At 44.6% G+C, this 22,185-nt stretch overlaps 1 protein-coding gene across 1 annotated transcript; it reads left to right on the top strand.

Moving 5' to 3' along the window:
- Positions 1–2,780: 2,780 nt before the first annotated feature.
- Positions 2,781–21,296, top strand: CIMAP2 (ciliary microtubule associated protein 2). The gene is made up of 10 exons (XM_066597521.1): positions 2,781–2,867; positions 7,053–7,140; positions 8,276–8,446; positions 8,935–9,057; positions 12,550–12,687; positions 12,758–12,901; positions 15,301–15,429; positions 17,133–17,261; positions 18,573–18,703; positions 19,350–21,296. The coding sequence occupies exons 1-10, from the start codon at positions 2,818–2,820 to the stop codon at positions 19,435–19,437; spliced, it is 1,191 nt and encodes a 396-aa protein (XP_066453618.1). The 5' UTR covers positions 2,781–2,817; the 3' UTR covers positions 19,438–21,296.
- The last annotated feature ends 889 nt before the right edge of the window (positions 21,297–22,185 follow it).

The raw sequence follows: 22,185 nt of genomic DNA, 5'->3' as shown, positions 1-22,185 counted from the left end.
TCAGTGCGTTTTGTTTCTACGGCGCACAAACGGCAACAAAAACGACACGATAACTTTATTCTATGGGTCAGTACGATTACTACGACACCAAAGTTTTATAGTTTTTTTTTTTTTTCTGTACTACTTTTAAAAAATTATTTTCTGCTGCATCTTCTGCGCGCAATCACTTATTTATTTTTCCGTCAACGTACTTGAGCAAGGGCTCATTTTTTGCAGGATGTCCTGTAGTTTATGTTAGTGCTAATTCGGAATACATACGACTTTTTGTTCGCTTTTTATTGCATTGTTTTTGGGAGACAGGGTGACTGAAAAAGTGCATTTGTGTCGTTCTTTATTTTTTTTTTTCGGACTACGTTCACCGTGCGGGGAAAATAATGCCCTATTTTGATAGATTAGACATTTACAGACGCGGCGATACCAAATATGTATTTTTCTTTTATGATTTGGATTTTTTAATTATAGATATTGCGAAAAGGAGGGGGATTTTAGACTTTTATTCCTTTTTTTAATTTTTCAAGTGTGAAAAAGTCGTGAAAAAGAAAAAAATATTACAATTTGGTATTGGCGTAATCGTACTGGCCTGTAGAATTACTTTAATACATTATTTATACTGCTCAGAGAATGCAGTGACAAAAAAAAAATTAAAAACATGGCAGAATTACAGATTTTGTTAATCTCGCCACTAGAGAAAATGGAATAAAAGCAATCAAAATTTTACATGTTCCAAAAAGTTAGATAAATGAAGACTGGGGTTCATCCTGCAAAAAAACAAGGCCTCCTAGAGCGCCAGCAATGGAATAATAAAATTAATACGGCTCTTGGAATGTGGTGACACAAAAGCAGACCTTTAAAAAAAAATGTTTTAAATGTACAATAATAGCAAAACATAAAAAAACTGTATAAACTTGGTGTCGCCGGAATCGTGTGACTCAGAGAATAATGTTATCACACTATTTATCCTGTGGATAGGAGATAACTTGCTGAGTGTGGGGGTCTCACCGCTGAGACCCCTGATGACCTTAAGAATGTAGTCCTCATGTCCCCCAATTCCCCCGCACTGCCGTTTGAATGAATGGCGTGTTGCCCGAGCATGCGCGGTCAGCACTCTATTCATTTCAATGGGGCTGACGGAAATATCTGAGTGCTTTCTGCTTGGTTATCTCCTCAGTCCCACTGAAAGTGAATGGAGCGTTAGCATGCTAGCACAACCAGTGCTCCAATCAGTCTCCTCCTCACTGTGGAGGGGTGCGCTAAGTCTGCAGTGAGGAGGAAGTGGGTCACAGTGCCCCCTTTCTCAGGATTAGCGGGGGTCTCAGCAGTGAGACCACCAATCAGCAAGTTATGCCCTATCCTGTTTGGTTCTGGTACCCCTTTTAGAATAAAGTCCACATATAATTTCTATCACACAGTGAACGTCATAAAAAATTGCATTCTTTCCCTTAACGACCGGCCGTCGATACACCTTTTGACGGCCTGTATTGGCATTCTATGTATGAAGAGAGATCGCAGGGCAATCTCTCTTCATACATCCCGGGTGCCGGCTGTGTCTTATAGCCGACACCCGACAGCAAGAGTACCGATAAGCAGCGCGACTCATCAGGCTGTTAATCTTTTAAATGCCGCTGTCAATATTGACAGTGGCATTTAAATCCCCCGGTGTTCAGGGGTCCCGTACGGCCCCCCACGATGAGATTGCAGGGAGCCGTGCGAATGTCATGGCAGCTGGGGACCTTCTGAAAGGCCCCAGGGCTGTCATGGCAGTATGCCTATTAAGCCATTCCCATGAGCGCAGATGTTGGCAGAAAATAATTTTAAAAAATCTTTAAAAAAAAAATACTAGTACAGCAAAAAAAAAAAAAAATTATGTTTGGTATCGTAGTAATCGTACTGACCCGTAGAATAAAGTTATCGTGTCATTTTTGTTGCAGTTTTCGTGCCGTAGAAGCAAGATGCACTAAAAGATGCATTTTTTTTTTCCATTTCTCTCCGCTCAGAATTTTTTAAACGTTTTTCAGTACATTAAAGGGTACATTAAATAGTAATACTAAAAAATGTGATTGTTCCCAGCAAGAGAAACCAAGTAATCTTGTAGATATGATACCTTTTAATGGCTAACAAAAATACATGTTACAGCGAGCTTGCGAACCTCTCGGGCTAAAAAGCCTGACGAAGAGCCTGAGAGGTTCGCAAGCTCGCTATAACATCATGTATTTTTGTTAGCCATTAAAAGGTATCATATCTATAAGATTACTCAATCTCTCTTGCTGGGAACAATCACATTTTGCTCTACTGGCTAACACCGGACCAAACCTTTGTTTTCATTATACTGAATAATACAACTCGTCCGGCAAAAAACAAGCCCTCATACAGATACGTCGATGGAGAAATAAAAGGAGCTACGATTTTTTTTAAAAGGGGGCAGTAAAAAAAATGAAAAAAGCTTGGTTACTAAGAGGTTAAAATAAGGAGGCAAATCTGAGTGCCTGCAATAAATCTGAGTGCCTGCAATAAAGAAGCCATTCCCCGTGTCCTCTGTTCATCCCCGCTGTGCTGGGCTTCGTGTAATCAGCTGTTTAGTGTTTTATTATATCACAGGGACGCATTTGATGAACTTAGTGCAAATAACTACAAGGGCTCCACGTGGGAGAACGCTGCGGGCTCTTTAAGAAAACATCTCGGGTGAGAAGGCGCATGCGTTTCACAAACCTGTTACGTCACATGGTCACGCCGGTGATTGGCTGCAGGCTGTTGTCACGTGGCAGGTAGAGCTCCGCGGTATGACAAGCGTCTCGGTTGCTATAGCGACCAGAGCACAGAATGGCTGGGAAGAGGTTTACAGGGTCTCCTTTTGGTTGCCAGAGCGTCAGGTACAACACCCTCCCGGAGGGGAGGCCGGGGCGTACTGAGGTCTCTCCCAGTTAGCGAGGAGTCCCTGTGTGCGCCCCTCCTGCACTGCAGTGTGCTCGGTTTATTATGGTGCCTTTCTTCTCTCCTTCTCTTATGCGTCCATCTGTGTCGGTGGAGCAGTGTGACCTGTGCTGCTCCAAGGAGCTGACTGTTCTATAAAGCAATAAAAACTAATCTGCCAAGCAGAGATGGAAATATTCACTGAGGGCGCCTTCACGCCGACGGAAGTTCTGGAATGAACAGTTTTTTTTTTGCGCGCACATCGGTGAATTTTACGGTACTTGTAGCGCTTGGAAGTCATGTTCAGTTGCGTGTGGCAAAGAAATACGTACTGATTGAAATGGCTAATTAGTCTAATGAGTTCCAGATGTGTTCTCTTTACTGCGCAATTACGCAGCGTTTCACATATGTCCTGGTGTATTGCGTGCACCCTGCACTGACTTCTATGGGAACCTTTAGGGCACAGAAATATAGAGCATGCAGGGTTTTGTTTTTTTTTTGGGGGGGGGGGGGGGTTTGTAGGACCGAAATGCGCAGGAATATTGGCGCATGTGAACAAACCCATTAAAATCAATGTGATTTATTCCATGCGCCCTTAGGCCTCATTCACGCACGTGTTTTTACGCATCTAATCTATTTGCGACCATCGGAAGCATTGGATTCCAAGGCATTCACTCAGAGGAACGATTTTTAACGAAATAAAAACGACACATCAGAAAAGATTGAATTTATACGCAGCTGGAAAAGATAGGTCTTGCTCTATCTTTCGGCCGATATACGCCGGCGGCTCGCATAGGCTTCTATGGGAGCTGCCGAAAAAGGAGGGGGAGGGAGTTTAGCTGTGTCCAGCGCAGGGAAAAGCTCACAGCTGGCTCTATTGAGCCGTTAGAAGTCATTCCGAGAATTTATGCCCACCGAAGGGTTTCCAGGCTGAGGCTGCGGCTAATACACCGCAGCCACACGTGTGAATGGTCGGGGAAATGGGTCACAGCTTTTTCCAGTTCACCGGTTTTTCGGCCGCAATGTGGCCAGCATGAAGACGCAACGCTCGTGTGAATGAGGCCTTAGGCTGAATGCACACGGGCGAATTTGAAGCAAACGACAGTCTTCGGATTCCGCAGCAAATACCGCCCATCGTATGCTCTACTGAAGTGATTCTTCATGCACACAAGCGGAAACCAATTGCGGTTTCCATTCGTAGATGAGAAACCACAGCATGCTGCATTTTCCTGCGCTGTCCGTACGGACAGCTTCCATTGAAGTCAATGAAAGCCGTCTGACCCGCGGCTCGTCTGCAGTTGACATTGCGGACGGGCCGCAAATTCCGCAGGATAAGCAGGAGTTTAAAAAAAAAAAATCTGTACTACACAAGTCCAATGGCGAGCCATCCGCAGTACAGATGAGGATCAAGTAAAGCAGGTACTCACGGATGCCGCTGCCTGCCAGGGCCGGATTCCACAGCAGGATCCTGCATGCGGAATCTAACCCATTAGTGGGCATGCAGCCTTAGGGCTCTTTTACACAAGCATATATCAGCCGCCGTTTTCATGGACGGCTGATATACGCTATGATCTGATGCATTGGATTCCAATGGCCGGGCAAATATAGCATCAGGCGCTTTCACGCTGGGCCGAAAAGATAGTCCTGGAACTATCTTTCTTGCCAGAATACATCGGCCGCTGCATGGGCTCCTATGGGAGCCAATGACAGCGGCCGTAGAAGGGAGGTGGGAGGGACTTCAGCAGCGTGACTACTAATCTCCCTCCCTCTTCTCTCCTCCTCCCTTCCTTCCCTCCAGCTGTTTGCAATGGGAGGCTCCACCCCTCCCATTGCTGGCTGCAGGGGAGGAGTGGTTCTTTGCTCCGCCCCTCCACCCATTGCAAACAGACGGAGGGAAGGAGAGAGGAGGCATATATGCGCCGAGGTCCATGCCAAACCTTAGATTTGTGCCCCCATTCGAGCATTTTTACGGCACCAGCGGGCACAGGTAAAAACGCCTACGGCTGTGTGAAAGAGGCCTTATACTGAGTTTCAACATAGTCGTAATGATTCTCCAGTGGGGACAGGTGTTCAGGAGCGTACGGCCTAACTGCTATTTACTTATTTTTTCGGTCAGCACAGGGAAGCAAATGTTAGACATCTTATCTCTTTGTCATTTGCATAGAGCGCAGGTTACATTGTGGTCATAGTCACTTTTAAGGGATTTTCCAGGCAAATACTATTGATGATCCATCCTCAGGATAGGTCATCAACAGTTGATAGTCTGGAGTCCGCCATGCAGAGCCCCAGCCAATCAGCAGATCGGACATCTGTTGTTAGCACCACAACTCACGGGGGTACAAAACAGAAGCAGTTAGCTCTGACTCCTGTGTAGTGGCTGGTGCTGGTAATTGCAGGCGCAGCTGTCATTAATTTTAATGAGTGAGTGTTGTTAGCTACACGGGATCAGAGCTAACCGCTTCTACTCTGTACCCCTGAGTGTTGTGACAGTGAAAAGTAGGTGCTCGATCAGCTGGGATCCCAAGCGGTGGACCCCAGTCGATCAACTATTGAAGGGTAGGCCTACAATAGTATTTACCTGGAAAACCCCTTTAAAGTTTTGCATTTATTGCTGGCTTAAAGTGACCCTCCTGTTTTGGGGTTGATCTTCTCTGCCGACCCTTCATTCCACCAATTCCAGGTCCCGACCATCTGAGATGGCTGATGTGATCTTTAGACTACCTAATAGTGTTAGACTACCATTGCATTATACCTGCTCTCTGATTGGTCAGAGCTACTCAAACGATCAGCACAGCCAATCACAGAGCAGTGCATAGTGTGTATTAGATAGTTAGAAAGTGACAGTGAACACCTTGGCCTCGTGAAAACTGGGCCCTCAAACTGGCAGAACAGGGGGACAGAAGAGAAGATAAACTATAGGTCATATACCCCCTCCAGTCCCCAGACAAAATGTTGTCCCAAAATGGGAGAGTTTCCTTAACTGCCCTCAAAAGGGAGTCCAGGCAGAAATAATATTGTCATGGGACTTATCCATATGACCGTATTATTTTAGGCAGAGCCAGGGGTGATCTGGTTGTGTGACTCTATGTGACCCCCATAGAGCACTGGAGTCAGAAAGATGATAGAGTAGTGGGGGGCAGAATTGGGGCAGGAGACATATGCAATAGATAGGTTTGGTAGGGTGTATGTGAGTGGTGTACTCACAAACGGGGTCGGGTTCAGGGCATCTGCAACTTGTGCAGCTGCATAGGGCACATCAAAGGTCACTACTGGAGGGGGCGCTGTTGGCCTCAATGGCTTAGGCAAACAGCTTGCCACTTTGGTTTCACCCTTGATGCCCAAACACAGCTGTACAAGAGGCATGTACGGCCTCTGTTTTATTGATTTGGCAGTGTTCTATGGGCTACACAGTAAGGAGAGGCATCAGTGCACAGGTCATGAAGGGATTTTTTTTTTTGTTTTTTTTTAAAAAAAAGGCAAGTATCCCATTCTAGTCCAGGCAAAGGAAATGAATTCTGCTGGGCACCATATAGAAACATGAGAAAAGCCCCATCTCATCCAATCCCCGCCACTCCAACAGGGCCCATCCCCTACATTATTCCCCCCAGAAACTTATACTATTAGATTGGGCTTGGTTATAACTACTGCAGCCAATTACTAGCCGATCCCGTGTGACATGCGATCAGCTATATCTCACCCAGTCCCCCCTGCTGTCCACTTCGTACGGCAGCGATAACATCCAGACGGTAATTGGCACCCCACTGTACCTGGATGGAAGTGGAGAGCAGGGGGACCGGGCACCATCAGAAGACTCTCAATGGTTCCATGCATGTAGACTTTATTATATAACATAGTGTCAATTTTGTAGCTTCTGGGTTAACCATCGCTGTAATACAGGACTAGTGATTCGTGTAAGACAGTCAAAATGCTCCCCAAATCCTAAATGGGTTGTTATTTGTACAGCACCAACGTAGAGCTTTCAGGTAATTTATTTATTACCCCCCCCCCCCCCCCCGGGTACTCATTTTACCGACCTTGGATGTTAATGTGAAAACGGCGAGCCGATCTACGCTTGTGTGAAAGAGCCCTTAGATGCGAGCTTTTACATCCACAGCCACGTTTGCATCCTGTACTTTATCTTGCAGATTTGACGTGTCAGCAGTATATCCCAGATCCAAGAAGCCTGGCACCTACACACAAGTGTCATACTCCAAGAGGGCAACCTCCGAACTAGTGAGTAACTATGCCAAGAGAGATCAGAGACAATAAGTGGCCCCAGTTAACCCCTTACTGACGAAGCCTGATAGCGTCTTACTGACCAGCTCATTTTTCATTTTTTTTTCATCATTGCATTCCCGGAGCCATAACTTTTTAATCTTTCCATCGACGCAGCCATATGAGGGCTTGTTTTTTAGGGAGACACTTTGTATTTTCTGATGGCATCATTTTTGGGTACATATAATGTACTGTATAACTTTTATTAATTTTTCTTAGGGGGATTGCATAAAAAAAATAAATTCTGCCATGTGTTTTTTGGATTTCATTTTTACGGCATTCAGTGCGCAAAATAAATAACGTGATGATATTTTTCTCTGGGTCAGCACGAGTTCTGCAATACCAAGTTTATGCAGTTTTTTATGTTTTGCTATTTATGTACATTAAAAAAACACTTTTTTTGTTTATCACTGTATTCAAAGACCCCTAAAATGTGTCTTTTTTTTGTTGTCAAGGGTGTTATGTGTGGGGTTTTTTCTGGGGCGGTGGGGTTAGTTGTACTTTTTATTGGTACCATTTCTTGATCCATGCAGTGTTTTGATCACTTTTTATTCAGTTTTTTGCAAGGCGGGTTGGGCAAAATTTGCTAATTTACCCATGTTTTTTGTATTTTTTTTTTTCACGATGTGCACTGTGCAGGTTAAATAAGGTACTAACTTTTTTTCTCTGGGTTATTACAAACACAGCGATACCACATATGTTTCTTTTTATGTAGTAAAGGAAAAAAGGTGAGGTCCGGGGGTCCGATGACCGCATTGTGTCAAGGGTTAAATAGCGGGAATCGAAGGTCTCTCCGGTCTCCACTCTTAGAGCAAGTACCTGGCTGTCTTCCGATAACTGATCACCTGCGCCGGGCTTCTAATGCAGCGCTGCAGAATAAAGCCCCTTGACTTATTCCTTTGCTATGATATCATGTGTAAATTATCTCTCTATGACATCACCGTTTGTACAATTGCTGTGCAGTCAAGTAGATTATCCCGTAACTTTCACAGTTTTGCTACGGGGCCCCCATGGGTACAACAAAACCTGTAAAAATGACATGCCGGGGCCGTTTTATCACCTTGTTGTAACCTGAGTGTTGAATCTAATGCAGCAAAGACGTTTGGGTCCCGGGACGTACGAAGCAGCCCCTGGCGATTTCAGTCCTTCTGTTCTTCAGAGAAATGCGTCTACACCCGGATGGAACAGAGCAGAAGAAACAGAAAGATTGACAGAAATACCTCATCTTCTGTACAGAGACACCTGGGAGAGGAACCGCCTGCTGGTGAGACATGAATATTACATGTAGTTATAACATTCTAGTCAGCATTAAAGGGGACTGTCCGGGACTTTTGTAATTTTTACTATTGATGACCTATCCTCAGGATTGGTCATCAATAGTTAATCAGAGGGGATCCGCCATTCTGGATCCCTGCCGATCATCTGATTGCTGGACCCACTGTCATGCGGACAGTGCAGGAAGCAATTAGCATTGTTCATATTGCGGCAACCTGATATAGTACTAGAGACACAGATCCCATTGAATTAAATGAGAGTTGTGTCCGTAGTACCTAACCAAGCCTCTGCAATGTTGACAGCGCTCTCTGCACTGACACCTGACCTGGCTATCAGCTGATTGGCAGTGACAACAAGCAACAGACATCAATCAACTGTTGATGACTTCTCTTGAGGATAGGTCATCAATCGTAAAAGTCCCGGCCAACCCCTTTTAACTTATTGTTTGACATCTTGGATGCTACTCTGTTACCACAGAAACAGAACATGGGACCAGGACGATACAATATAAAGTCATTTGTGGAATTAATGGAGGAGAAACCATGTAGCGTACGGGGGGTGTGCAGCGCCAGAGACGTACGGTTCAAGGAAGATAAAACGGTAAGGCATCTGCAATGTATTCCAGACTATTTTGTATTGTAATCTTCCCAATGGACAAGATGGCTGCTACTAGAGATGAGCGAGCACGCTCGGTTAATGCTCGCTCGAGTATCTGCCTTAACCGAACGTGCTCGCTCATCTCTAGCTGCTACGTTTGTTTACTGCTCAGGGCTTTCTATATAGTATATACAGTCGAGAGAAAAAACAAGTATACCCTATTTGAATACTATGGTTTTACGGATTAGGGCATAATAAGAAACACATCTGATCCTTTGAAAGTCATACAATACAACTTCAGATGAACAACATGCGACAAATTACACCGCTTCATTATTTAATTAATGAAAACTAGGCCAAAATGCAGAACCCATGTGTGAGAAAGTAAGTGCACCCCATGATTCAATAGCTTGCAGCAATAGTTTGAAGCAGTTGTTTTCTATATGACTTTATCAGTATCTCACATCGTTCTGGAGACACTTTGGCCCACTTGTCTTTACAATGTTGCTTCAGTTCATTGAGGATTGTGGGTATTCGTTTATACACAGGTCCCACCACGGCATATCAATTGGGTTGAGGTCTGGACTTTGGGCCTTTGCAACACCTTCATTCTTTTCTTTTCCAGCTGTTCTGATGTAGATTAGCGGGTGTGCTTGGGATCATTGTCTGGTCGCATTACGCAGTTTCAGCCAAGCTTTAACTTTTGGATAGATGGCCTCAAATTTGACTCCAGAATTAGAGATGAGCGAACGTACTCGTTTAGGGCGATTTCGCAATCGAGCACCGCTTTTTCAGAGTAACTGACTACTCGGGCGAAAAGATTCGGGTGGCGCCGGGAGGGGGGGCAGGGTGGAGCGGGGGGCAGCAGTGGGGAACAGGGGGGAGCTCTCTCTCTCCCCCCCCCCCCCCACACTTCCCTCTGCAACCCCCCCCCCCCCGCTCACCCCTGGCGCCCCCCGAATCTTTTTGCCCGAGTAGTCAGTTACTCGAAAAAAGCGCTGCTCGATTGCGAAATCGCCCTAAACGAGTACGTTCGCTCATCTCTATCCAGAATACTTTGGTATACAAAGGGGTTCATGGTTATCTGCAAGGTGCCCGAGTCCTGTGACTGCAAAACAAGCCCAATTCGCCACCCCTCCACCACCATGCTTGATAGTTAGTGCTGATATGTTTTGTTTGGTTTTTGCCAAAAGTACTGAAAAAGTTTTAAAAGTTTTTAGATAGTGTGAAATGGAAAAAATGCACCATTTTTGGGGAGGTTTTTACAGTGTTTGCGTTTGGGGGAAATAATGACATGTTAACTTTAAAGTCCCTTCAGACAGGATGACTGTCGGCACATAGGCGCCCAACAGCCTTCCAATGGACTGCTGCCCGACTATTGCTCCTGTGCTTTACACAAGAGTGAGAGACGTTTAAGTGAATGGAGGCAGAGTGGCCGGGGATTGTTGTAGCCGCCCGCCTCTATTCACAGTAAACAGGAGTTGCTGAAACATTGAGACGGCCTGACAGTCGCTTGGTTTTTACTTCTGTTGAAAACCATGTGACACCAATAGGCAAGCGATTTCAGATCCCTGTGGCTGTTGCATCCACAATAGGTCTTACCACAGGAGTGGTGTACTACATGTGCTGCTGTGAAATCTGTATATCTGTATATCACATTGTCGCTCAGTGCAGTCGACGGCAATGTGTATATGTCATGACTATCACCCTAAGGCTAACTTCACACAATTGAGCGTGATATGGGGCCGCCCTCATAATGCGCTCCCCACCATGTGAAATACCAAGGGATTCATGGGAAAACAGCCTTGCATCACTTCAGCTATCACAGCCACGCTCCCCCCTTGCATTCCTTTTCACTGAATTCATAACGGTTTCATTGTATGTTATAGTAACACCTTAAGGCCTCGGTCACACGGGCGATTTTTCCGTGAGATCTGCGATGTTATAGAACCATTGCTTTGCAATGGTATCGGACACATGAGCGCTTCTTATGCGCTCGTCCGTTAAATAATAGAACAGAAATCGCAGATTGCACCTATCTGCGATCTGCGATTCCTGTTCTCTTCTCTATATGCGCTCAATGGGGCCGACGGCAGCAGCGCCGACCGCATTGAGAACATATAGAAGACAAATCATTCTTCTCTGCCACAGCTGTAACAGCTGTGGCAGAGAAGAATGATGTTTGCCCATTGAATTCAATGGAGCCGGCAATACAGCCGGCTCCATTGAAAGCAATGGGCTGCTGGCAACCGCACGATGAATTTTCGGGAACGGCTGTATTGCCGGCTCCATTGAATTCAATGCGCTGGACAGTGCTGCACTGCTCTGGTCCGTTTCTAATGAAATGTGGCTAGGAGCAGATTTTTCGGGCGATTTTTCGGCCCCGGTCACGCCGTTTGTGGATGCGCATCCGTCATGCGATCCGCAAATCGCGGGGAAAAACGCCCATGTAACCGAGGCCTAAAGCTGTAATTTATGTTAATCATTTTAGTTGTAGCCTGTCATGTATTCTTAGTAATCTTGGAGGTGTGTACTTTTCCTGTGATGTCATTTATGGTATATAAACCACATGCATCTTTGAATACATTAGAAATCATTTGATACGGCAACCGGCTGGTGTGATTTATATTTCTCCTGAGCCCAGACTTCTACACGAGATCTGATTGTCTTTCCCTTGGTATACACATAAATTCTCCTTACACCCTTATTGCTTTCAATGGGGCCAGTGCTGCCGCCGCCGGCTCCATTGAAAACAATGGGGCTATGATGCGAGATCACGCAGCCAGATAGAACATGCCGCGATTTGTTTCCCACATAGCATCACATCGTGGTGCCATGCGGGAAAGCATCAAAAGAATGGGGTTTATATTTGTGTGACTGAAAACGCACAACACTCGCCCAATCTTATCGTTTTGTTTTCAGCGGGAATTCTATGGCTCAGTACGATTACAAAACATTAAATTCGGATAGTTTTTGTTATTGGAACTAGTTTAGCTAAATTTAGTTGAAGTTAAAAAAGAAAGAAAGAAAAAAGAAAAACATTGATTTTGTTGCATATTTTGAGACCCAGTTTGTTGCAGGGGGATCAGGGAACAGAGGGAGCCCCCTCCCACTGTCCAGCCATTTAAATGCTGTGGTCGGCTTACCCGTGGCATCTAAATGGCTAACCACTGGGATTGGAGTTATCTCTGATCCCGGTCGCCGTGTCCTAGTATTGGCTGTATTTTACATCCGGCACCCACCATTAACGGATCATGCTCAGTTTCCAAGTCCGTTTCCTACTAACCCCACACAATCCAACATCAGTTAACATCGGATTACATAACTGGATGAAAGGAAACCAGTCTATATTTCATGTTAAGTGACCCTTTGTGTAAACAGGGGGGACAACTTTAATGGTCCTTTTATGCTTAATGTCTTTAAACTTAATTCTCTGTACAGCAGTGTAGTATTATATATGTAACCAATATGGCTGCTTCTGTGTCCTCATTGCAGAACAGTAACCCAGGAGTTGGAACTTATGGAAAAGGCGGGAACCCTTATGCCTTAATAGAAGAAAGGGCTTCAAAGTCTGCAAGCTCCAAAGGCATCATGTATAGCGAAACGCGTAAATGTTCCACAGCAGCCAGCGTTGTGAGTGCCTGTGTCAGCAGAGGGACCGTTTCTAATTTGCCTGTCTCTTCATGTGAGTTTCATCTTCCAGGGATGTGACCCGGGACCAGGAACCTACAACATCAAGTCCCCCACAGACGAAATCTTAAAACATTTTGTGGGTAAAAGAGGACCTTATGACTTGTTCACTGGATCGCGATCAGAGCCCATCCCATATGGATACTTTGCTACACCTGTAAGTAGGATCACATATAGAAAGCTAGAAAGGGGAAGCTTTTTGGTTTACCAATACATTCTGTATGTCCTGTGGGTCAGCACAATAATGTCAAAAGCCCCAAAGGGCTAATTGGCTTCTGGCCATGGTTTTTTTTTGCCTTCCTCTGGATCAACACAGGAGGATAGACAGGCTGGACTAGATGGACATTGTCTTCATTCAGCCTTACATACTATGTTACTATGTTACTATGTAAACTGTAGTGTAATGATGCAAACAGTGGCAGATGTGCAGTGTTAAACCCCGCCTGCATGATACTGGACAGTACTCTGAGGTTGTATTCACACGGGTGAGTTCGATGTACGTGAGAATCTGATCTATATTCCACTCTTTTTTTTTTTTTCTGCACTTTAACACCATTTTGGTGTTAAAAACGAACTATGCACATGCGTTTTTCATGACCGAAAAAATATCATATGGGTTACTGATACTTAAGATGATAATAAACGCATTGCACTTGCATACAAATTCCATGGCCTACAAGTGTGATACATTTTTTCTTCTGCTGCCGTAGCAAATAATGGGCGATGCTGGAACAAGAACTGACTAAAAATAGGACAAGCTGCAATTTTTCAAATTCGGACCATCAAAAGAAAAATTACTCTTGTGAAAACACACATTCAAATAACTGGGCTCTTTTCATTGCAAATTCTGTCCATCTCAAACACGGACAGAACTCGTGAGGAAATCTCGCCTGTGTGAATACACCCTTAAGGTTCCCATACACATTAGATAGATGTTGGAAGAACAATCGTTCATCCAACAGCTCTTCCCCCAACCTCTCATACACACGCAACCTCAGCCTTACCAAGCATGCATGTGTTCTTAATGAGGATTCGGGAATAAGTCACCGACAGATACCTGTGGCAGCGGCTTATCTCCTGCACACGCTAGGCTAAGGGTTTATGAGTAAGGGAATAAGCTGCTACCAGACAGCTTTGCCAAAGGATTACCTCCCCTGAAAACAAAGGATTGGGGATGTGGAAATCCAACATGCTCAGAATCTTCTGTCAGGGAAGAGTCAGGACACCTCCATACACATGAGATGGTTGGTCGGTCTCACCGAAAGTAGTGGGTTTGACCAATGTTTATTTAATGTGTATGGGCACCGTAGCAAATCTTGGTGACAAACAGCATGGGGGTTGTAATAATAACCACAAGGTCGTTTTCACACAGTCCAAAAAAATTGTGTGAGATTTGTGCGTTGCGAGATGCACACATTTTGCACAAACATGAACCACATAGGGCCATACACATGAGCATTTTTTTTTCTGCATCACATTATGGTGCAGGAGAAAAATTGTGACACGCCCTATGTTTGGGCGCTCCCTTGGAACGGCTCACTTTGCAATGCCCATTGTTTTTTTAAGGAGCCAGCACAGCATTGCACAACAAGCAAGGTGCACGCAAGCGCAATGTGAGGTTTACCTATTGAAAACTATGGGAAACACTCTGCAATCCTCTGCTGCGGCTTCTAGCTGTGGTGAAGGATCACTACTAGAGATGAGCGAGTATACTCACTAAGGCACATTACTCGAGCGAGTAGTGCCTTAGCCGAGTATCTCCCCACTCGTCTCTAAAGATTCGGGGGCCGACGGGGAGCGGCGGGGGAGAGCAGGGAGGAACGGAGGGGAGATCTCTCTCTCCCTCTCTCGCCCCCGCCGCAACTCACCTGTCACCCACGCCGGCCCCTGAATCTTTAGAGACGAGCAGGGAGATACTCGGCTAAGGCACTACTCGCTCGAGTAATGTGCCTTAGCGAGTATACTCGCTCATCTCTAATCACTACTTATCCGAAGTTATGTGCAGCGGAACACAAAAACGCCTCGCCTTTGCAGGGACATTGCACGCTGGCAAGCAGGATATTGGGGAGAGTTTCACGGCCTGATATCACACTCGCCCATGTGAAATTGGTCTAATGGTTAAAAACATCCTATTTCTGTCCATAAAAGAGAGAGCAGGTTAAAGGAGGATTCCCATCTCGACTTTTCATGGCCAAGGTTGGTGAACCCGGCGCTCTGTGACAACCACCCGTCCGAAGCAGCTGAGCAGTTTCTGCAGCTCTCACTGAAGCGAATGGGAGCTACGGAAGCAGCGCTCAGCCAAGAGCTCAGCTTTTTCCTTGGCCTCTGTCCGGGTGGCCAATAACCATGGCTGCAGTTTCTTATCTCGGCTATGAAAAGCTAAGCTGGGAATACTCCTTTAATATTAGTGGGCGAAATAGTATCATTTCTGTAGAATTTCATAAATGAGATCAAAATGTAATAGGAAACGAAGAATGTGAAACTATATAACGTATACATTATATCTATGTTCTGCATGTCATGAGTCAACTCAACCAGACTTTATGTAATACACAGAACAATTACCAGTCAGAGCCGGGACAATATAAAGTCAACTCGTTTATTGAAGAATTGGAAAATGAGCAGAAAAAGAAACACGGAAAGTTTGGGGTGATTCCTCAGTATCTGAGAGTCCCAGCGGAGATGGTATGTTGTGGCCCCCTTAGGTACGGGTCCCGTCCAATATAAGTATCACAGATGGAAGAAGTAGGAAAATGGCAGAACGTGAAGGATTTTTTAGCATTGTAAAAATTTGCTAGTATGTACCTTTATCTACTTTTAACCCCTTAATAGCGGATGTATTTTCAACATTAAAGGGAACATGTCAGCAGTTCTGAGAACCTAAACCCGCCTACATCTACAGAACACTGATGTAAAGCTAATTCCGAAACGTACCTGCTTATAGTTCCTGGACAGAGCATACCGTCATCCACCGCCTTTTAAAATTTCCTGTGCTGCATGCCTATGGCGGTTGAACAGTCTGCTGGGTGGGCCAGACCATCTCGGCTGCCCGGAGTTCATTCCATAACCCCACCCCTATTTGCCTCTGTGATGTGGATGACTTCTCCAACCTGAGAGGGGGGCGGAGTCTAATACCAGATTGTTCAATCCTGGCAGGTACAAACAGTGTGGTATAAGGCTCCACCCCCTTTCAAGTTTCATTCTAGGATAGGTTTCTTATTGGCTGGTGGCCATCTTTTCATTTCTTAGACTACTACTTTAAAGGAACAAGTATTTTTTCCCCCAGTTTTCACGGCAAAAACACATCTTTACTCACTGCGATTTGTGAGCGTCAGCGATGCTTTTTTGGGCTAATAATCTCGCATCGCATTGCTGCCGCTCACGATAAACATCGCGTGACAAATTTGCATGATTTTTTATTGCATAAGTCAATGGGACTTTGTAATGTTAAAATCGCAACACGCATTTGTGGCGCTGCGATGGAGAGAAGCCTCCATAGGAATACATGGGAGATTAAAAAAAAAAGCACATCCCAGATAGAGCATGCCATGATTTTTCATCCCCTCAACATCGCATCAGTGAAAACATCGCAGATGGGAATGAAACCATTGTAAATCATTGGTGTCATATGCTGCTTTTATATTGACTATCGCAGCAGGTGAAAATCACGCGACTTTCTCGCCCGTGTGGAGCTAGCCTTAGAGCTTGCTTTTTTGTGGGACTAGTTGTAGTTTTCCAACGTGACGGAGCCCCCTCACTTTGTCTAACCTCTTAGGGTTGCATATACATAGCTAACTGCCTGGGATCAGAGTTATCTCCGATCCTGCCCGTTGCAGGTACATTTCAGCTGTATAACCCAGCCAGCGCCCTGCTGCATATCAAGTGGGCTCAATTCATTAGCCCGCTGCATACACGTGCATCACATGTCGCAGGGGAGTATATGTATATCACACGCCGAAAAGGAATTGAAGTGTAGCTGCCCCTGTATCTCATACACTTAGGCCACTCTCAAACATAAACGCGGCAAAGCACCGCCATTTTACTTTGGCTTTGAGCTGCACCATGTTTTAGCGCACCCCTGCATCGTGATGGGTGATAAGGTTCACTAAATGGAAAAAAATATAGCCCAGACAGCACTCGAAAATCGCGGTGCTGGAAAGCGCAGCCCAGTGCCTTGATCGAACGCAAGTCTGTGAGCCCCACTGATTTCGATGGGAGAGTCATACTGCGATTAACGCAGCGTGTGAGGGTGGCCTTACACTGTATATGAGAGGAGGCTGGCTGTGAGTGTGGCCGTGGATTATGGGTACGTGTCGTACATTCTATATACATTTCGGAGATGTAAATCTTGTACTGCCGGTTATTTTACTTCTTGTGATTTATCATAGATTTCTCTAGGACCCGGCTCATACGAAACAAAGCCGCTCTTTACTTCTGTACGGAGATCAGCGGCTCCCTTCCTGACGTCTGCTAAGAGATTTGACATGAAGTCATGCAGGATTCTTTTTGGAAGTTCTGTAAGTGTAATGTCATAGCTGCATGATAGGACTTGTTTGTTGTGGGATGAGTGGTATATATTACAACGGTACCATTTATGTTTCCATATAAAGTATTGGGAAACGTTTAAAAAAATGTAAAAAAATAAAGACGCCACCCACCGTAGTGATACGCCATGGTAACCATATGGCTCCCTGCAATCGCATCATGGGAAGGTTGGGCATTCGAGAGATGGAGAAAGCCCCTCTCTCTTTTGGGCCACTTCAATGCCTCTTTCAGTATTGACAGTGGCATGTGGAGGGATAATAACCAGAATCAGAGTTATTTCTGATCCCAGGCATTGTGGTCTGCTTACAAAGACAGCCAACATCTGCCATGGAAGTAGTGAACTTGGCTGCTGTGCCCACTCCACATAAACACCCGACATACGATGGCACATATCAGGAAGAGGTTATTGCTATAATATATTGGGGAGAAAGTTATCATACGAGGAATTCTTGATGCCACTTTCCTGGCATGCTTTTTTTTTTTTACATCTCCAGTGCAAAATGTGCCAAATTAATCATATTCTTGCATGTCTAGAGATGTTCCTAAACGTTTTACTTCTACTGGAGTGAGATTGCTGAAAAAATTTATTTTTTATTTTTAGATGTCTCCATTGATAAATCTATCTAAATCCTCACGTTACTCATATCCTGCCTCCTTTTGAAAAGTGAGGCTTAAAGGCAACCAATCATGACTTTTGAGCCCCTTGAACTGCATTATGGAGCTCAAAGGTCAGTAAAACGGGGAATCTAAGAAGTGGCGTTTCATACTCACTGGGCGCCCCGATCCAGCAGGAAGTTGGCGCTTGCATGCAATGTGACTCTTTTCAGCCCGCTCTGGGCACATGCTCTACCATAGAGATCAGTTGGAAAGTGTGCGCAGAGCTGGTTGAAAACACGCATGCCGTGTGTGTGCCTGCTAACTTCACAGGAACGCTGCTCCCAAGTCCCTGTTTCCTGACATTTGAGACCCATAATTTAGTTTATGGGGTTCGATGTTCAGGACAGGCTCCCTTTAACATCTATTCTTTTGGCACAAATCAATAGCAAATTTGTCTAAATTGATTTGTACTAATATGAAGGCACAACTTGTGCCAGAATTCTGGTGGTTCACTATATTAAATGGGCACATTTACTGTTGGTGTTGCTTCAGAAAACCATGAACAGAGCCGGAGCTTTGTACTAGTAGGTCCAAAAAGATTTGTCTTTAAAAACACTTTCAAAAATAGTTTTCATAAAAGAACTTGTATTTACTTCTTATAACCATAAATACTTTTCCTTTTGTAGAACCCAGTTGGCGTAGGTCGATATAATATTGACAAACCCGCACGTGGCAAAACGGCAACCTGCTTCAGAACATCATTTCTTTCAAAAACAGGTCGCTATTTGTCAAATTTTGAAAGAGACAAAGTTCTACAGTAAGTACATGGTTCTACCCACCAAAGTCACGAAATTGGCAGGAATATAGTATAAATTATCTGCCATGAGATTTACTCACAGGCTGCACACTTCATTCATTTCAATATGGGGCAGAGTGGGAGACTTAGTAAAGGACTGACGTAATTTTTCTCCCTGCTGAGAGATAGTGAGACAGAAATGGCTAAAAGTACCTTTACACAGGACAACCGTGTACATATGCACCCGACAGCCGTCCCATGGACACAGAAGCAATAGTTATTCAAGTGAAGGGAGGCGGAGCCCAACACGGCCCGATCTGTCGCTCTGTGCCCTTTCTGCGGCCACATTACAATTATCCCCCACATTCACTGTTTCCAGCGAGAAGTCAGGTGATAATCATTCTGTGTAAAGGTATCTTAAGATAATTTGGACGTCTTATCCAACCAGGGAGTTATAAGTTATCTGTATCTCTGTCGATGAAACTTGTTAGTTAATAAAGTCTTGTGATCACAGCAGCATGGCACAAGCAAGTAGTCTCTGCAATGTGAGAGGTGTAATGTTCATATGTCATATTATAATTTCCGGGGTCCAAACTTGGCACCCAGACTGATCCCCGTCACTCCCCACTGCTGACCACGTTCAAAACTCTGCTCTCTGTTTTTCTAGGGAACGAGTCCAGAAGTCACACACCTCCTTGCCTACTCAAACCGTATCCTCTGCAGAAGTCTCTACGGCTCCACCTCGTTCAGCATGAGGCTCATTGACGCTAAAGCCAATTAAAAAAAAGTGTCAGAAGCGCAGGCAGCATTTTATCATGTGAAGTTATTGTATTATGTGTGTGTTGTGGAACAAACTGTGGCCATAACATTACAATGTGTCATTTCTATGCAAAAATGTAATCTCTTACATAGAAATAATACTGTCTAATTTTAATATTGGTCATTAATAGAGATGAGCGAGCATACTCGCTAAGGGCAATTACTCGATCGAGCATTGCCCTTAGCGAGTACCTGCCCGCTCGAAAGAAAAGATTCGGCGGCGGGCGGGGAGCAGAGGGGAAGAGCGGGGAGGAATGGAGGGGAGATCTCTCTCTCCCCCACTCCCCACCTGCTCACCGCCGCAACTCACCTCTCACCCGCGCCGGCAGCCGAACCTTTTCTTCCGAGCGGGGAGATACTTGCTAAGGACAATGCTCGATTGAGTAATTGTCCTTAGCAAGTATGCTCGCTCATCTCTAGTCATTAATAGGATTTGCTGGGCATCAAGCTTTATGAAATCGGGAATTAATAGAAAGGGGAAAAGATGATTTCTAAGAAATGATATGTTACCACATAATCTTTGACTGCAACCACAGCAGCTTCTACCTAAAGATTTTTTTAACTATAAATGAACGATTTCTTTTGTACTGTTTGTGTACAGAACGGTGCAAAAGTTTTAAGCAGGTGTGGAAAAAAAATGCTGCAAAGTAAAAATTTTTTTCAAAAGTACAACAACCCCCAACATCCAGCCAATATCATTAACAGCTACATTCACTGTAAAGAAGAACAAGGAGTCCTGAAAGTGCTGATATGGCCCCACAGAGCCCTGAGCTCAACATCATCCAGTCTGTCTGAGATTACATGAAGAGACAGAAGGATTTGAGCGAGCCGACATCCACAGAAGATCTGTGCTTAGTTCTCCAAGATGTTTGGAACAACCTCCCTGCTGAGTTCTTTTAAAAACCTGTGTGCAAGTGTCCCTAGAAGAACTGATGCCATTTTGAAGGCAGAGGGCAGTCACACCAAATATTGGTTTGCTGTAGATTTCTCTTTTGTGCATTCAGTTTGTAAATTGACCATAAAAACTATTAACACTTTTATCTTTGAAAGCATTCTTATTTTGCAGCATTTTGTAAATTCCAAAAAATGTTATGAAATGTCAAGCGCGGGGTCTTGGCTGTTGGTTTTGCGCAGAATTATGGATCTGTCCTGAGTTTTGTAAAACTGTAAGCCATTAGAGAGCTAAAATAAGCACATTTTCAGTAATTGTTTGCAATCTCAAAACAATACATGTTCTATCATTGCCCAAAGTTAGGAACAAAAAGACAAGCAAAGGACTTGGGTACATCACCAGCTTGTGGTCAGCTCATGCCCGAGTGTGATCACGAGCTCACAGGTGACTACTTCATCTTTTGCCCCTCAGCATTTGATATAAGTCTGTGCTTTTGAAGCACCATCCCTTTCAACACTTCTGATTGCCCAGAGTTAGAGACTCCAAAGCAAGGCCATGGCCCCTTTTTGTTCGCCCACGAGTCATGACAAAATTGTGGCATTAATGCAACCGGTTGTATTTATTTGCAACAGTTGGAAGGTCACCGGTAACTTTTCTAATATGGTCAGTATGTGCACCTAGCCTCAGGGTATGTCCACATGGGGTGGATTTGCTGCGTAATGTCAGCAGGAGATCCGTATTGCAAAGTCTGTATCAAAAACCACACTGGTTGGTGCAGATTTCCCCCCGAGGGCTTAGTCACATGGGCGCATCGGCGCCTATGTTGCTGCAGGAAGGAGACGGCCGCACTTCAGGACGGACGTCTCTCTGCAGCGCCGGAGGAAAGAACATGTGACCGGCTTCATTGCCGGTCATGTGTTCTTTCTTCTGCGCTACGGGGAGTCGTCCGTCCTGAAGTATGGCTGTCTTCTTCCTGTATAGGAGCTCAGTCACACGGGCGCATCGGCGCCCATGTATGGGTGCCTATTCGCCCGTGTGACTAAGCCCTGAGGCTGCATGCACACAAGCGTACAACTCGCACGTGTTTTGTGAATTACAAAACGCGCAAACATGAACTACATTCTTTTGAATGTAGTTGTATGCACGAGTGATGGTTTTCCTCACATCGATGCTGTGAAGGTTAAAGAAAAAAAAAAAAACTGCTATATGTCCTATTTTTTTCACATCCCTCAGAACACGTCGCCCACTATTTTCAATAGGGCCTTAAAGACATTGCATGCCTTGTGAGGTTTCCCATTGAAATCAACAGGAAACGCTTGCGATCCTCTATTGTGCATGAAACGCGCGTGAGGATCGGCATTTCACAGAAGCGATGCGTGAAAAACGCCGTGTGTCCATGGGTAAAACGCGGACATGCAAATGTAGTTTCCTTCGAAAAGATGTAATTTGCACCAAAAAAAAAAAAAAAAAAAGTCATTTAATTGACATGTTGCAGATTTTAATTCCATACATCATGTCAATTTCCACAGCCTAAGAAGTTTTTTTAAAATCGTTATTCACTTTTCTATTACTGTAAATGCCGTAGATGTTCCATGCAAATAGTCAACATGAAAAACCTGCAACAAATCTGCCCCGTGTAGATATAGCCCTATAGTGTCCACCGCATAACTAATGCTGTCTATTACAGCTAGACAATGCAAACGTGGATGGGAATTCCTAAAACACATTTACACCAATTCTGGCTTGTGCAAAAAAACATTACTTTTATGCTTTTTATGCTGCCCTCACAAAG

The sequence above is a fragment of the Eleutherodactylus coqui genome, chromosome 3, assembly GCF_035609145.1.
Source record: "Eleutherodactylus coqui strain aEleCoq1 chromosome 3, aEleCoq1.hap1, whole genome shotgun sequence".
In the NCBI taxonomy this organism is placed as follows: Eukaryota; Metazoa; Chordata; class Amphibia; order Anura; family Eleutherodactylidae; genus Eleutherodactylus; species Eleutherodactylus coqui.
Note: the sequence above shows the minus strand (reverse complement) of the source record. Positions and strands in the feature narration are given on the sequence as shown.